We start from the raw sequence: 16290 nt of genomic DNA on the forward strand, positions 1-16290 counted from the left end.
GGTGCAGCGTGGTTTTAAGTACAAAATACAAAACAGCTGAACAGCTATTTGCTAAAAGTTAAGCAATGCAAGAAATGAGAAAACTCATGTAATGATGTGGCAGGTTCAGGGCTTTCACCAGGTGATGACACCTTGACAGGCTCGTGGAACAGCCTGAGAATGTTACAGACATCCCCTGTGTCTTTATCTAGGGCTGCAGCATCAAGGTGTGAAAGATTCTGGCCAATGGGATCATCCTCTTTGATCTGTTCAACCCAAAACTCAACTGTGATAACCCAGTACATGATTTAAGATAAAACACGTTCCTTAAGGTACAGGGGCATTCAGAACTTGAGTGTTTTGGGTAGTGGCTGTTCTGCAGGAAGAAGAAAAAAAACAGAACCACCAGTTCTACACACCCCACCTCTGATAGGGTTTGCTGGGGATTATTCTTGCACCCAGCTGTCATTGAGCTCTGGGGTGGTTGTGGAACAGATTCTCTTTGCACCAGTGAAAAACTAGAGAGCGTCTTAAAAGGCCTTGGAACTAGAGTAGGAGAGTAGAGAAACAAGCCCGTGTGTTTCTCAGTGACACACAACCTTGTTGGAATGGATTTGGCTTCAAATTGTACAAGGAAAACAGTTAAAGAATTTGGAAACACCTTGTTTTTTCTATCAATATAACTTAACTCCAGCTTATTTCCATAAGGAAGTTAAAATGTTGCTGCTGCAGGAATTCAGAGTTCTACAAGTTCTGAAGTTCAAAGAAATTTGAATTCGTTCTTTTTTAGGTTAATTACCTTTATATGTTAGAGTTTACATCCCAGTGTACCCTTCAAGGAAGACACATTGCTGGGTCTGATCAAAGCAAGGGAAGGACGAGGCAGTCAGGAATAACGCTGTGTTTTGAGGGTAAACTGCTGCCTGGGTGTCTCAGCAGGAATTGTGCTCTCAGCAGTTGGGATTGGCTCAGTGGGAGCCTGTGAGATGTGGAGGAAAACACCGAATCAGGGGGTGTGTGCTCAGAGCTGGTTGTAAAATACCCTGTTTGCAGGCACTTCAAACAGCAGGCTGTTGAGGGAAGCCTTGCAGCTCTCTCCTCTCCCCAGATAAATGCCCAGGCTCCCCTCCAGGCTCACTGTGCTGTGACACACTCCCCAACCTCCAGAAACGCTGTCAGGGGACTGATCTGCCTGTTGTGGATCAAACAGCCCCTTCACAGTTCCTTGTTTGACCAAATGCAGCTCACTGGAGTTTGTCTTTGTCCTGGGCTGTGCTTGTGGCCTGTGGGTTCCACCAGCTCCCCAGTCCCTTTGGACATTTGCTTTATTATGGTATAGCTCAAAATATGCAAAATTACAATGATTTTATGTCACTCTGTGTTGTTCTGAGAGCAAAGCAGTCCTGTTTTTAGATTAAGCTTCAGTTAAACAGAAACAGGACAGCATCTGTTAAACCTGATAAAACTGCTCAGCCACTCTTCTTTGTCCCATTGCATTTATAGCAGTGTCTTTCTTCCCTTACTGAATTTGTGTAAATACCACTTCTTTGGGGGAGTCTGCTCACAGTGACAAGTCTGTGGATTCTGTCACCCACTCAGAATTGTTTGCCTGTGGCTGTGGTGGGAAGTTGCACCCTCGGGATGGGAGCAGTGCCTCGCTGCTGTGCTCCAGCAGGAAGCTCCCTGTGTGGCACCTGTGTCCCTGGAGCTGCCAAGGGACAGGCAGTGCTTCACTGTGAGCTGGCTCCAGCCACTGTCCCTCCCTCTCAGAGTCCAGCTGAGATGGCAGGAGAAGGCAGGCAGCAGCAGGGGACTGGGTTTGGCACATCTGGTGGGAATTCAGTTCCTGCTGTGCAGCATCAGGGTTTGGAGGAGCGATGCTTCCCTGTGGAGAGCACAGGCTCTGCAGTTAATTCCTGTTCCCTCTCTTCCAGGGGCTGATAGTTCTGGGTGAGGCGTCGCCCCCGGAGCCTGCAGGGGAGGATTCATCCCGAACTGCTGGAGCTGAGGTGAAGCTGGAGCCTGGGGCCGAGCGCCTGGTAAGTGCCAGCAGTGGGCCGAGGGTGCAGCTCCTCACCTGCACCACTCCTGGGCAGGGGAGGGTCAGCCCAGAGGCTGTGGGGCAGAGGGATGCTCAGGGCACGGGAGTGACCCCGAGGAGCAGCTCCTGCTGTGACTCCAGGTGGGAATCACTGACCTCGGTCTGCAGCTCACCCCCTCCCTTATTTTTGGGTAATAAACAAAAGGATTTAAACACCTTTTAGAACAGAGCTCCTGGGGGCACCTTTGTAATATGCATTAGCATTTTGTGAAGCTTTAAAATCCTAACTAATCCTTTCCCTCCAGCAAAAAAAGTACCTCAAACTGAGAGCAGCATGATTAGCAAAGGCTCCTAAAGATGTGGCTATTTAATATCTGCCTGAGCATTCCCCTTGGAAAGGGCACTAATGATTGCAGTGAGATGCACTGGAAACTATGCAGAGTGCCAGGTATTTATTATTTAATGCAGAAATGTAGGGCACAGACTAAAGCCTTGGTCGTTCTTCTCAGCCTGCCTGGGATTGCTTTGGATCCTGGGGGATGCATCCACGTATTAAACTGGAGAATTTGGAAGTTGTGGTGGAGTAGGAGAAGGGTTGTCCCTGAAACTTCTGCAGGTTCTGCTTGGCACTTTCTTGTGGCCACTCCTGCAGCCCTGTGTGCCTTCTTGGCTGCTCCTGGAAAGAGTTTATTCCCCTTCCACAGGACCTTGCACATCACTCCACACTCCCAACCTCTCTGTGACAGGGCTGGAAGTGTCACCCCTGGGCATCCAGCCCCTGGGTTGGTGCTTAATTAGGGCTGCTCATTAGGGCGGGGTGTTGAGTCAGAGCCTTGATCTGCTGGAGCAGAGATTACCCAGAGACATTCCAGTGCTGTGTGAGGCTCTTACTGGAAAGGGATCTTGGGCCTTTCCTGGAGAGGTGCTTATCATTTTGGCACCCTGCAGGCCTTTTCCCCAAACCTGCAGAGTAAGAGACACGTGGAGCCAAGGGAGGAATCCATCCTGTCCCATCCCTTGGGTCTGCTCCTCTCAGTGCCTCCCTTGGATCCGTGTCCTTGGGCTTCGTCCGTGGGATGGGGCTGATAATCCCCGGAGGAGCTAATCCTATCACCAGTGGAGGGGAGGGCTGTGCAAATAAGGCCTGGGAATGTCTTCTGGGAAATGGAAACTCGGTAGGTGAATAAATATTTTTGCCTGAAGATGGAAATAACATGAAGCCCTGAAGACATAACCTGGCTGTTGATTTTAGGTCCTTGGATTGCTTGTCTAGTGAGGGGCTGCACTTGAAATATTTGATTAGGGGGAAATATCTAGTAATAGGTGAAGGTCTGAAGCTGCCTGCTTTTGTTGGGGTGTTTTGGGAGTACAGGGGACATTCCTGGTCATGAGATACCTGTCTGCACACAGCTGCTTGGCTGCCCTGATGTGCTACAACTGAACCTTTGACACCGTCCAAGAGTCCCAGGGATCCCAAGACCTGGACTTCCAGACCCAAAACACATGGAAGAGCTCAGTCAGGAGCAGGGCTGTGATCCTGGTGTGATGGATGCTGCTCTGGATCCCAGCCTGGCTGCCCAGCCAGCCCTTGGGAGGTGCACCAGGAGCTGGTGTGAGAGGGCAGGAGGTGTTGGCCCTGCTCCTGTGTCGGGTACACCCATCTCAGGGTGATAAAGGCAGCCTGGGCTGCTCCTGATAAACACACGTTGGACTGAGCCTTTGCAGCTCCTGCAAAGGAAGCAGCTGAGTCTCTTGTTCCTATCTTGAGCCACCAAGACAGAGAGAGAGAGCCCTTGGATGAGAAGTTCCTCCTTTAAGACCCTTTCTGGAGGAGAAAATAAAAGATTTCAAAAGAGCTGTGAGTCATGAGCAGCCGCCCTGCTGCACCAGGGGTGCCTCTGGCGGGTGTCACGTGGAGCCTCAGCCTTGCCAAGCCTCTGGAAGGCAGAGGGAAGCATTCAGCTCCTGCAGGACTCCACCTGGCCGGGCTGCTGGGGTTACCTGGTGTCTCAGGTGTGAGCTGGTCTTGCTCCTCTGTCTCTTGGGCTGGCAGAGTTGGTCTCATCCTGTCTTTGTTCCCCCTTAGCAGAAAGGTCTCTTTTAGCAGAAGTGTAAAACCCCTGCAGAGTTCCTCAAAGGGGCCAGGCAGAAGTTGTCTGAGTTGTTAGAAATTGCCCTTCCCTGGGTGACTCAGGTCTCTGCTCTCCTGGAAACCGTGAATCCAGCACTGCCACGGCCTGGTTTGTTGTTTATTGAGTTGGGGGGCATTTGCAGGGAAGATTTAATTACCACAGTCCAGATGGGGTTGGGATGGAGTCAGGGCCAAGCAGGGGGCTTGGCTGACCATCTGTGTGGTGTCAGTCCTCTGCCTTTGCCTTTTTTCTTGGTGCTTGAACCACATCACCACTGTGTGTGCTCAGAGGGGGAACCCCAGCGAGAGACAGGGCAGGGGGTGTGGGAAGTGCTGCAGGAAGGAAGAAATAAAGTTTAACCCCAAAACCAGGGGGCTGCACGGGTGGGGCTGAAGGTGGTGAGTGCCAGAGGTAGGGACACAGTGGTGGGCTGCACCAGGGTGGGGAGCAGGAATGTCACTGGTGGGAGATGTCACAGGGTGTCCTTGGAGGCTTGGTGCCAATCCTGCTGCTCCCTGCAGAGCCCAGAGCGTTTGTGTTTCATACCTCAGGCAGAAGGGATTGGGGAGCACAGTGTTTTTAACTCAATTTTGACTCACTTTCCTCTACCAAAAAGGTGTTTCCAGCTTGGTGTTTATCCAGCACTTTTAGTGTTACAGACTTGCCCTGCTCCCGTGAAAGCCCCACAGCCTGGGCTCACACTCGTTTAATACACTCCCTGAAATGCTGTTTGGACTGTGTTTGCACAGGTAGTGAGTTAAAATGCAAATTCAGTTTTGCAAGTCGGTTCCCCTCTCCCTCCCTCCCTGTTTTCCCCCAAAGTGCTTAGGCAGGAGCTTTCAGCCACATGGCTCAGAACAGAAACCAAGCTGCAGGACAGACTGCAGAGGTTTACAGGTGGGGATGAACTTGTTTGCACCATGGAGACAAAATACTAAAATCTCCTTAAAGCTCTCAGACTTTCATGCTCCTGGTTGCCTGAGGGGAATTAAAGTCCTTTGGATCTTGGAATGAAAGAGCTGCCATGTATCCATCCTCTTGCTGCTCCCTAAGATCTCCTTGTGTCCCTGGTCTCCTGTTCATGCCGTGACTCCTGGACCCTGCTTTGAAGTCCTGTGTGGAGATCCATGGCTGCAGTGCAGAATCCTCAGCTAGAACCCAGCAATAAAAATTGTGGCTGTTCAAGAAGCTTTTATTAATTGATATTTTTCTCACCTTTCTTTAGAGTGTGTCTGGATCCCAGCCCCTAGAAAACTCGGGTATTTCTGCTGCAAATACTCCTGAATCCCATCCCAAGCCCTGTGGAGCACCAAGACCCGTCAATGGAGTTATTAACACGTAAGCTCTTGGATATCCTGGAGGAGTTTGCTTTTATGATCTTGGCAGTGTCCCACTGGAAACCAGGCTGTAACTGGGTTGTAACTGGCCTGGTGATGGTATAGATGGTGTCCTTTTTCAAAAAGTACAGTAGTAGATCATGCTGGGAAACATTTTGGAGGAGATTGCTTGCTTGAGGTTTTCTGCTGCATTGTTTTGCTGAAAATGGAATTAAACTGAGCTGTGTTTACATGAACAAGCCCTGCAGGCAGCTGTGCACTGAGCATGGGCAAAACTTGTTTCTTTATGAGTAGTTTTAATACATCTGCAAATTGTGTGATTCAAAGGTACTAATGCCCTGCTTGAAGAATTATCTGTAAGCACTGACCCACTTTATTGGAGTTGTGGAGGAATCCTATTGATTTGGGCAGTAAAACTTCCTAAATTCTTTATTTCTCCAGGCTGCTTCTGTTGAGAAAGTCTTGAAGTGGGTAAATGAAAACAAGTGAGAGACATTCCCCGATGCTGTGGGGTTGAACCACTTGAAAACCCTTGAAAAATGTTGCACTTGCTCAGTGCCTTGAGGAGGCAGGGAAAAAGAGGGGGGAAAAGGGAAGGAGGGATGGATCCTGCACCGATGTAGTGCGAGCAGATCAAGGAGCCCCTGGCTGCAGCTGGAACACTGCAGGCTGTAACAGAGCCCTTTGTATCCCTGTAGCCTTTGAACTGCGCAGCCTTAGACCACAGGGCTTTAATGTTTTGCATTTTTAGAAATGAAACACTTGTAGAATAGACATGAAAAGGTTCGTAGATGAGGCACTGCTGCGCTGGGATCTGCTCAGGGCACGGGGTATTGATGCCAGGGCTGCTGCAGCCTTTGTGCCTAAGAGAGGTTGATGTTAACACTGCACCTTTCTGGGGTCACTGCTGAGAGCTGGCACGGGTAGAGGTCTCAAATATTCATCAGAACCAAGTTTGCATCAGGGTTAAATATTTTTTCTATAAAACTACTTGTTCTCTGGCATTTAGACTCAGGAAAACCTCTTGTCCTAAGATTCCCCAAACTCATTCTGGAGGAAGCTAAATTCTGGGGTTAAAGCTGTTCAGGTCTAGAGTGGCTTTCAGTGCTGGTTTTTTTGTTCCGAGCTTCCAAAGGTATTTTGTCAAAGGTTCAGTCGTGCGAGAGCAGAAGGTGACTGAAGTAAAAGCAAAAAATGGAGTTGTTTTAATAAAACCTGTTAGGCCACGAAGTGCAGCGCTCTAAACTCGGGTGTGAACCGTGAACGTGCCGGTAGCGCTGCAGGAATAACCGGGGTTCTCTCCTCCTGCCGTGCTCTGGGGCAGTCTGCAGCCTGGCCTGGCAGAACACGCTCAGGGAGATGGCCAGGACGCCGAGGAGCTCCTGCACAAGAGGCAGCGCCTGGCGCCGGTGCCCGCCGACGGGACGTGCGTGGCCGCGCGCACCCGCCCCGTGCTCAGCTGCAAGAAACGCCGCCTCGTCAGACCCAGCACCATCGTGCCCCTCTCCAAAAAGGTCAGTCGGCTGCTCCTGCTCTGGCTTCCCTCGTGAAGGTGGGAAAAAAAACCCCAAAACAGCAACAGGAAGGAGGAGCAGGGCTTTGAGGGCTGTGGGGGAGACAAAGGAGAAATGAAGGAGAAGGTTGTAACAGGTTGGAAGATTTTTTTTCTTAGCTGTCACTAGGGAGGGAAGATGCTGAACTCGTGAGTTTTCTTAAGCCAACCCAGCCTGAGGTGAACTCAAGGCCAGGTAGGTCAGTGTGGCACAGTCTGAGCAGGAGAAAGAAGCCCTGAGAAGTCAAGTCTCAGGAAGCCTTAACTCTGACACAGGAATTAGCAAAGCCCCAGGAACTGGCTGCTGCTGCTCAGGGGAGAGCCACAGCTGTTTGCCCAGGCATACCTGGGATGAATGCCCTGTCTCTGTTTGTTTTGGGTTTTTTATTTTTTTTTTATACTTCTCTCCCTTATGCAGAATTCATTCAATGGAAATACAGTTTATTGCCTGTATGAGGAAGGGCCATGTTTAATTCTTTTTATTTTCTCTTAGGAATACCATAAACTGTCAGTTGGAGGGAAAATAGTGAGAAATGGAGGAAATAAGGATCTTTATTTGTGCATGCAGAGCCATAATGGCAAAAATCCACTTACCTTTGAGACAAAGTGTTTCAAGTGTGACTTTCCCACAAGGGTTGGGGGGTTTTCACTCTGCGGATGTTTTAAAGAGAAGCTCCAAAAGCAGCATTTTTCTGAGCAGAATAGATTCTTGCTCAGCTGAGTCAGCTTTAACTGATCACTTATCTGCAGTTTTATCTGGGGTATTTCTGGGAGAGCTCTGCAGTGACTGCTTCCAAGATCTTCAGTGATTTGGAAGTTGATGAACTTTCTCGTGGTGGATGCTGCCTTGTGCACTCAGCGCTTGAAGAATTGAGTGTAAATTCTGTGTTAGATCTTCGTTGTTGTCACCAAATACATTTGGTAATCAGAGATGGTTCAGAAGAGAGGTTCCAGGGATGAAGTGCCAGAGAGCAGGGGATTTCTGAGTGCTCCTCCAGCCATTCCAGAGACAGCTGAGTCATGGCCAAGCCGTGCTCCAGAAATACCGTGTCCACTTGCCTCCACTCTCCTGCCCAGCAGAAGTGGCTGTGAATTGAACTTTACAAATGCATTGTGGAGTTTTGGATCTTGTAAAGTTTTTATTGTTTCCCTCACAATTTGGTGCACACGTTTATGGGAATTTGTGCCCAAAGGTGGGGGCAGCCCTCCAGCTCACACATTGGCAGAGAGGCAGGATTGCCTCTCTCCTTGCACAGCCATCCTGGTTAGAAAGCCCTGTGGGCTTATCCTTTATTATTTTCTGTTAATTATTTAATTCCCAGCAGTGGTACAGCCCTGCTGATTCATGCTCATTTTTGCATCCATCACATCCTCTGGGCAAAACTTCCAGAGGTACCAACGTAACTGCTCAGTTACCCCTTCCTCCTCTTCTCTGGGCACTGTTTGCTTCTTGCATTTGCCCTCAGTGAATTATATTTGATTTATTTTAGATAATTTATCTTAACTTGTAACCAGGAGTGGCTTTCCAGCTCTTTCCTTCAAGCAGCCCTTCCCAGTATAGTATTATTTGCTGTGGATATTCTCTCCCATACTTCAAGTCATTCATGGAAATGATTTGAATAATTCGGGCTCAGGACAGGCTTCTGCAGGATCCAGTTTTATTTTTCCATTTTGGTGGGGTTCAGGGGTTGTTTTCTCTGCGTGGGCTTTATGCCCAGTTGTGTGTCTGCAGTGGTTTCACACCAATGAAGTCTGCATCAAGTCTATAAATCTGGGAATTGAGACAGTCCTGGATTAAGGAGCAAGGCTGAGAACCACCTTTGTCACTCTGTAGATGTCCCTGCAAGTGTCAGCTCCTGGCAAATTATGATGGCTCTGACCCACTGGAACTAAAAATGGCTTCTGTCCCCCTTCTCTGACAGCAGAATTGTGCTGCCTCATGGTTTTTATAAATGAGGTTTCAACCTAGATAAAATTAAACACTTTTAGTCAAATTTAGCAGCTGTTAAACTGTCTGTGCTGGTAAGTCGTAGTTTTCAGTTGTGTTTATGCAAAGTGAAAGCATCCTCTCGTGAGGCCAGACTAAATTAACAGGTTCTGTACAAGGTAGAGGAGAAAACAGAGGTGTGTGTATGTGTGCATCTATATACACACACATAAATATATATATGCACACATATATATATACACATCATAATTATACATAATATGTGTAATTAATATTGAATATACCATACATCTATATTACGCATAAGTATAATTTTATTAAGTTATTTATAAATGTCACATAACAGCTATTCAGTATAATAAATTATATAGAAATAAAATTATTTTTTAGATTTTTATTGATACTAAAATGTAATGGAATATATTGAATACACGAAGAGAAGATGCAGACTGTATCACACAGAGGTTTGACTGTAGACACTTTACATACCCGTACAGTGTTTCTGTATACAAACACACGAGGAGCGTTAGAGGTGAGGCTGTGTTCTGGCTGCTCCCATGAGCTGTCACAGCTCAGGGGTGGCGTGTCCCCTGTCCCTGCAGGCCCACCGTGGCAGCCTGGCGCGCTGCAGCTGTGACATCAACCCCTCGTGTGCCCTGTGTGGCACCCGCAGCCCCTCCACGCCGGACATCCAGTACGACACCCCTCTGCTGGAGCGCCTCTCCCAGCTGGACTCCTGCATCCATCCTGTGCTGTCCTTCCCAGACGGTGAGCAGGGCTCCTGGGGGTCACTGGGGGGTCACTGGGGGCTTGGAGGTGGCCTGGACTTCCAGGGGCAGAGCAGATGTGATGGGGTGCAGCCAAACCCCTTCATCTGCAGGGTTTTTGGGATTGGAGCCTCACTGGAGCAGGAGGGTCTGGGAAAACCTTACACCTGGGCTCTGCTGTGTTCTGGGAAACTCGACCTGGAGCCTCACTCGTGGTGGGGAGGCCAAGCAGTGCCTGGGAGTCCTTCCTGGGACCTGGCCCTGGGGTCTTCGGGGCACTAAACCACTTGAGAAGTATTTGCTGCCATGAGTTTGTCCATCTGTATAAAATGATTTGTGGATTGGTTTGTGACAGGAAATCCTTTTGACCTCTGAGGAATTGAAAATGATCTTCCATGGTTCAGTAGGCACAGCAAGAAGGGATGTTCCTTAGGACACTCAATTTCCTGTGTGACAGCTTCAGGGTTAATCATCGTTGAGAAGAATAATTAACCAACCCTGACCGTGGGCTGTTCACAGATTTCATGTGTAGGGACTTTTCCCAAGGGAAGAGTAGTTTCCAGAATCTTCTTGAACTGGTGCTTTTATCAGGAGATCTGGACAGTGCATGCATCAGTGGTTCCTTCCCTTGGTGGGAGTTTGTGGATGCTTGAGGTGTGAAATTGTGGCTGCCCCATCCTTGGGAGGGACAGGGACAGGCTGGATGGGGCTTGGAGCAGGCTGGGATCATGGGAGGTGTCCCTGGCCAAGCTCTGGGATTCTCGTGCTGGGAGGAAGGTGTGTGTCCTGGCTTCCCATGGGGGTGTCAGGGTCTGGGATAAGTCACTGGGCTAATGTGTGTGCTTGGGTTCAAATTCCAGCTTTTCACAAACTTCATGTGACAGTAGGAAGTGCAGGGAGTGTCTGGGAGCAATTAATGTGGCCTCTTTCATTAGCACTATATTTAAACCAGACTAAAATAGTAAATTGCTGCTATTTTTAGGTAGATCTCTCCCAAAGACACAGCTCTGATCAGGAGTGTTCAAGGCACTTAATGAACTCGTGAGGCAGGGATTTATTTTCTGATTTCACAGCACTTGTGGTCCTCTGTAGTGCTAAATCAAATATCCTGGGAAGTGGGGAGACAACCTGTTGGGTGCTATTGCAGCAGAGGCACCAGGCAAATTATCCCATATTCTTCCCATTTCCAGGGCTCCCTGCAGCCAGCTCACGGGGCAGAAGATCTGCTCTGGCTGCATGAGATTAAAAAACTGAATTTAAAACTAAGAGATGTAAAGCTGAAAACATCTGTGCAGAAATACCAATTTCCCCTACTGCTGAACTTTTTTTTTATTCACTAATGCTTACTGCAGTTTGCTAGGGTTGGTTTTTGGGATGGGGCTGGTTCCTGTCCCAAAGAAAAGCCAGGTAACGTGTTCAGGTGGGGAAATGGCTGTGCCTGGTGCTGTCGGTGTGCACTGAGGGCTGTCCTGTGAGCACTAACCCAGGGGCTGGCAGTGGGTGGGTGTGCAGGGGCTCAGGGAGGATTCCTGGAGGATGGAGCTGTGCTGGAGCTGTGAGCATGTGCTGACTTTCACTTTGAGCAGGGCTCCTGGTGCCAGCCGGGATCTCCAGAGCAGTCTGCCAAGGGCAAAACTGCCAGGCACTGCAGGAGGAAAACATCATTTATTCACATATCCCCTGTCAGGCAGGACACAGCCAGCAAAGCCTTTAACCCCTGTGCTCTCTGCTCCCTTTTGTCCCCTTCCTTCCAGGGTGGTGTGGGGGGTTTTTTGTTGGTTTTTTTCCTGGTCGGTTTGATTTCTGGCTGGGAATTTTTGGATGATGTAATAACCTTGGCGGGAGGATGAAGGCTGGGCTCACTGTGGTTGCCATCTGCTGGTCCCTGGGAGCCCTGCACTGCTTCCCCGGGAGCAGGGGGAGGAGGGATGCTGTCACTGCTGCCAGCAGGGCACTGCCAAACCAGCAAAGAACTCACTTTCTGCTGACAGCGTTTTGTCTTGTTCTCCCCCTCCCTTCAACCTGTCCCCTCCTTCCACAGATGGTGTGGGATGTGAACTGGGAGCAGAAAGCAAAAGATGAGCAGAGAGCAGAGGCCATTTTCCCCAGGTCTGACCATTCCAGTGGCTGGCAGCATCCCTAAAGGACTGGCCTGGCCTCTCTCAGTTTTTTTGGGACGTGTCCCCAGAAGCCAGCAGTGATGGCCAAAGAGCTGCCATCACCCTGTGACTGCCCTTCCTCAGCCAGGGCTTGGGTGGGAGCTCTAACCATCAGGGTCCTTGGAATGAAGCTGTCCTGGCTTTTTCCAGGGAGCCAAGTCCCCAGCAGCTCCAACCCGTGCTCTGCCAGCTCCATCCTCTTTGCCTGCCTGGATCTGCTGGGCCTTTCCAGTCCCTGGAACTGGGAGGGAAATGCTGGACAGGGGTTCAGCTGTCAGCCAGGAGTTCCTCCTGCCCTTGGGGCCTCTCAGGTGTGGTCACATGCAACTTCTCATGGTTGAGGTGCTGCATCAGGCAGATTAACGTGCTGCAGTACCTGCCTGGCTTCTGGCTTGGCTTGAAATGGAGGATTTAGGCTGAATTTCTCTCTTCCAGCCCAGATTTGGTGCTGAGATACCTCAGATTCTTGGAAGTCAGATCTGAGATAGCGCCACATGAGAGACCTTCAGAGGTGAAGACACAGGATATTCTCCTGCCAGGATACACTTGGGCTGGGAATCCTTTAGGAATTTCCTTTTCACAAAGACCTGTAGATTGGAAATGTTGGGACTTATTGCAGGTCCTTCCTGAGGAGTGAGGAGAGTGTATGGAAGGGTCTGACAGTCTGTGCTTTCATGTTCATCAAGGGCTGTTCTTCCTGGGGGCACTGGGACGGGGTGATGGAGCCACAGCTCTTTGTGCACGTTTAATTTGGATTACACGTTCTGTATCCCCTGCAGACGTGCCGACGAGCCTGCACTTCCAGAGCATGTTGAAATCCCAGTGGCAGAACAAACCCTACGAGAAGACTAAAGCTCCCAAGAAGCTGTCTCTGAAGCACAGAGCCCCCGTGCCCCCCAGCCTGGCTGACCCCGCGCGCAAGGACCGCCACAAGCTGGTCAACTCCTTCTTCACCGCGGCCAGTAAGTGCTGCCCCTGCCCCAGAGAGGAGGAGGAGGGTGATACCTTCAAGCCCTGCTCCCAGGGCTGAGGCAGGGCTGTGGTAGGGCTGCAGGTGAGGTGTGTGCAGGTGAGGTGTGTGCAGGTGCAGCTCAGGTTTGTAGGGACCTTCTCGTGCCCGGTGTCAGCCGTGCCCACAGCAGTGCCCCAGGTCTGAGCGCGTCTCCCCAGCACCCCCATGGGTGTGGACAATTGGTGGAGCTGGAAAACTCTCCCCGAGCCTCCTGTGCCAGCAGAAAGAGAGGTGAAAGCAGGCATTTCATAGCTCTTTCTCTGTTCCCCTCCTCAGAGCGCTCCCATCAAAAAGCCCAAGCAGACAAGGCACACAGGCCGCCTTTAGACGATTTTTCGGCCGTGTCCAAGGCCGAGAGAGCGCCAGAGCGCTCTGCCCAGCCTCCTGCCTTTGACAAAAAGCGATTGCGAGACTGCTCATCTGAGAGGAGTGAAGGTAGGCCCCCAGGGGCAGGTGTCTCGGGGGGAGCTTGGGTTTTGCTGCATCCCCAGCCTCTCTGCCCCACAGACGGGGGCACGCACTGCTTTGGGCCGAGTCGCCACCGCAGCAATGCCTCGTGTGCTCTAAACCGCTTCTTCCCCAGGGCAGCCCCCTCAGAAGGCGCTTCTCTTTCCTGCAAAGTGCTCCTCAGCACCGGCCCTTTCTGGTGCACGTGGTCCTTTCCTGTCCGCCACCACCCCCCAGGGTGGGTTGGGTATTTTTGCTGATGTTGTTGTTCGTTTTCCCCCCCTCTCCCTGTGCAGTGTTGAAGCATCACGCGGACGTCGGTGGCCCGAGCTACCTGTCAGCAGCTGTGACCCCCACCCCTCACAGCCCCATAGCTCGGCAGCTCTCCACCTCCTCCGAGGGCTCTGCTCCCGCCAGCTCCACTTCCCAGGGCACCTCCAGCGCCGCTGTGAGTATCTGCTGCCTCCTGCAGGGGCTCTGCTCCATCGTGGGGCCTCAGCTGCTAGCTTTGGGCTGGGGAGTGCTCCGTGATGCTCTCGTCACGCTGGACCCGTTGGTCCAGCTGCTGCTGGGGTTGCTGGGTGGCTGTTGGGTGTGTTGGCTCTGCAGAGCCAGGCAGCTGCCATTCCAGGTTCACCATCAGCTGAGCGACTCTGGGGAATGTTCCCATTCCCAGCAGTCCCTTGGCTTTGGTCCGCATCCAGATTTTGGGTTCTGAAGCAGTGTGGGGCTGCCGGGAGAAGAGCTGAGCCCCAGCAGTGCTGCTGCCCCTGGGACAGCTCCAGTGGCCCTGGTGTCCCTGGGCTGTGAACGGGCTCGGGGTCACAGGGCTGGGGCACAGCAGTGCTGCTGGAGATCTCCCTTCCACCTGTACACAGTCTCCAGCAGTCACTGGACTCTTCTGAGGCACACTCGGGCTCACACAGTGCTTGAGGATGGCAGGATGTGGGACCTTGGTGAGCTGTGTGGGTGAGCAGAAGCGAAAGTCCCTCCCACTGCTCCAGGACAGGGCGAGGGCCCAGCTCCTCCACCAGACACCATCATCCTCCCAGCCCCACGTTAGCAAAAGCCCTTCAATGAAAGACTGAATTCTGCTGAGCTCACAGGTGTCCAGTGAAGAATTTGGCTTCCATTTGGCCACCCCATTTGGTAGTTTGGGCCAAAGCCTGAGCTGGATGTGACCCAGGGACAATGGAGCAGGACTCCTTGAAAACCCCCTGCTCCAGGCTTGTTGCTGTGAGGTTCTGTGTCCCCACTGGGCTCCTTCACTGCAGAATTCCATTGTTCCATCACCAGCTGTGACATCATGGTGTCAGTAGAACCCAGTGGCGGTTCAGCGTGATTGTGCTTGGTGTTTTGGAGGAGAGGACAGCCCATCTCAGCAGCTCTGACACCTCAGGAAGGCCTTTCCTTGGCTCTGCACACCCACCCTGGTTTTCTCTTGCTGCTTGTCCTGTGCTTTCACCAGCTCATTAGAAATGCAAGAGGAAGAGGTTTCCCTCTCCCAGCAGGAGGATTCCAGGCCCTGGGCTCCCCGCTCTGGGCTCAGGGGTGGAGCTCCTGTGTTCAAGCGTCCCAGGCGGCTGCGGGTGTGTGTGTGCTCCCCAAGCAAAGGGTCAATCCTCTCTGGGCAGCCACACCCTGGGGTTTGGGGTTCCTTGCTGCAGGGCAGTAGAGTTTGGGTTGGGAAGAGGACTTGGAGCAGGTGGTTGGCGAACTGTAGTCTGATGCAGATTGCTGTTGGCTCTGAAGTGTCCGTAGGTCAGACAAGGCCGTTTTGTCCTCTTTCCATCGATGACTTTCCCACATGGCAGACCCAAATCCCTTTCTCACGTGGTTCTTGTGTTGCAGCAGCCGAGGAGGAGGAGGGGTGAGAGCTCCTTTGACATAAACAACATCGTCATCCCCATGTCCGTGGCTGCCACCACCCGCGTGGAGAAGCTGCAGTACAAGGAGATCCTCACCCCCAGGTACTGCCCCAGCCCCAGGGGGAGGCAGAGTGCTTTGCTTCTTCCTTGGGATAAGGGCAAGGCTGGAAAACTGATCACAGCATTGCTGGAGACTAAGTTAGGGAGTCTTTTCTCTGGGGGTCCCTTGGCCATCAAAGCCAACTACCCAGCTCAGTGTCTGCTCAATTTAAACTCAGTCCTGGTTGTCTCCTTGTCCTGTTACTAAGCCCAAGGTCCCAGCTGCCTGGGCTGGCTTAACCTTGCAGTTGTGCCCCATCCCAACTTCCCTGTCCTCCTCCTGGTTGTCTGTGCTCTCCCCTGGCCCATTTCAGAGCGGGGCAGGAGGAAGAGAAGGAAATACTGCAGCCTCTGCTCTGCTTCCTCTGCCCTCGGGGAGCTTCAGCTGTGCCACCACACCACCAAGGAGGTCTGGTGCTTCAGCCTGAGCCGAAGTGTGTTGCTCCTTATGGCAGGGAGGAATTTCCCTTTCCCAAAGATCAGTGTTGGGTGGGCAGGGGATTGTGCACCTGGTTCTAGCTGTGCCCTGAGTGATGCCCATGGTGGTTGTGTTGCAGCTGGCGTGAAGTTGATATCAGTGCTCTGAAAGCCAACCCTGAGGAGGACAACGAGGAGGTAAGAAGGATTTTATTTCCTGGCTAATGTGAGGTGAGGCTGGTGGTAACTGAGGAGTGTCTGTGGAGGGGACAGAGGCAGGGACCTCAGCAGGGAACCAGCAGCTGGTGCTGATTCCTTTACAGGGCTGCCAGAGCTCCAGGAGCATTTGGACAACGCTCTCAGGCACGGGGTGGGATTGTTGGGGTGTCTGTGCAGGGCCAGGATGATCCCTGTGGGTCCCTTCCCACTCAGGACATTCGACAATTCAGCAATAAACATTGAAATTCTCCCTGCAGCCAGTGCTGGCAGAACTGCACAGAGATGGTTGTTTTAAAGAGGAAAGCTCTGACCA

At 51.4% G+C, this 16290-nt stretch overlaps 1 protein-coding gene across 4 annotated transcripts in view; it reads left to right on the top strand.

Moving 5' to 3' along the window:
* Positions 1-16290, top strand: part of KANSL1 (KAT8 regulatory NSL complex subunit 1) — a 76117-nt gene that overhangs the window by 57124 nt on the left and 2703 nt on the right. For 2 of the 4 annotated variants that reach the window (XM_066336855.1, XM_066336854.1), the window contains exons 4-12: positions 1914-2018; positions 5378-5490; positions 6814-7003; positions 9592-9757; positions 12695-12877; positions 13204-13362; positions 13671-13822; positions 15226-15344; positions 15899-15956. In XM_066336855.1, the coding sequence (XP_066192952.1) occupies positions 1914-2018; positions 5378-5490; positions 6814-7003; positions 9592-9757; positions 12695-12877; positions 13204-13362; positions 13671-13822; positions 15226-15344; positions 15899-15956 (1245 nt within the window). The remainder of the gene's footprint in view (positions 1-1913; positions 2019-5377; positions 5491-6813; positions 7004-9591; positions 9758-12694; positions 12878-13203; positions 13363-13670; positions 13823-15225; positions 15345-15898; positions 15957-16290) is intronic. The other 2 variants (XM_066336857.1, XM_066336858.1) reach the window with 2 other exon arrangements.

Source organism: Sylvia atricapilla, chromosome 27 (assembly GCF_009819655.1).
Source record: "Sylvia atricapilla isolate bSylAtr1 chromosome 27, bSylAtr1.pri, whole genome shotgun sequence".
NCBI lineage: Eukaryota > Metazoa > Chordata > Aves > Passeriformes > Sylviidae > Sylvia > Sylvia atricapilla.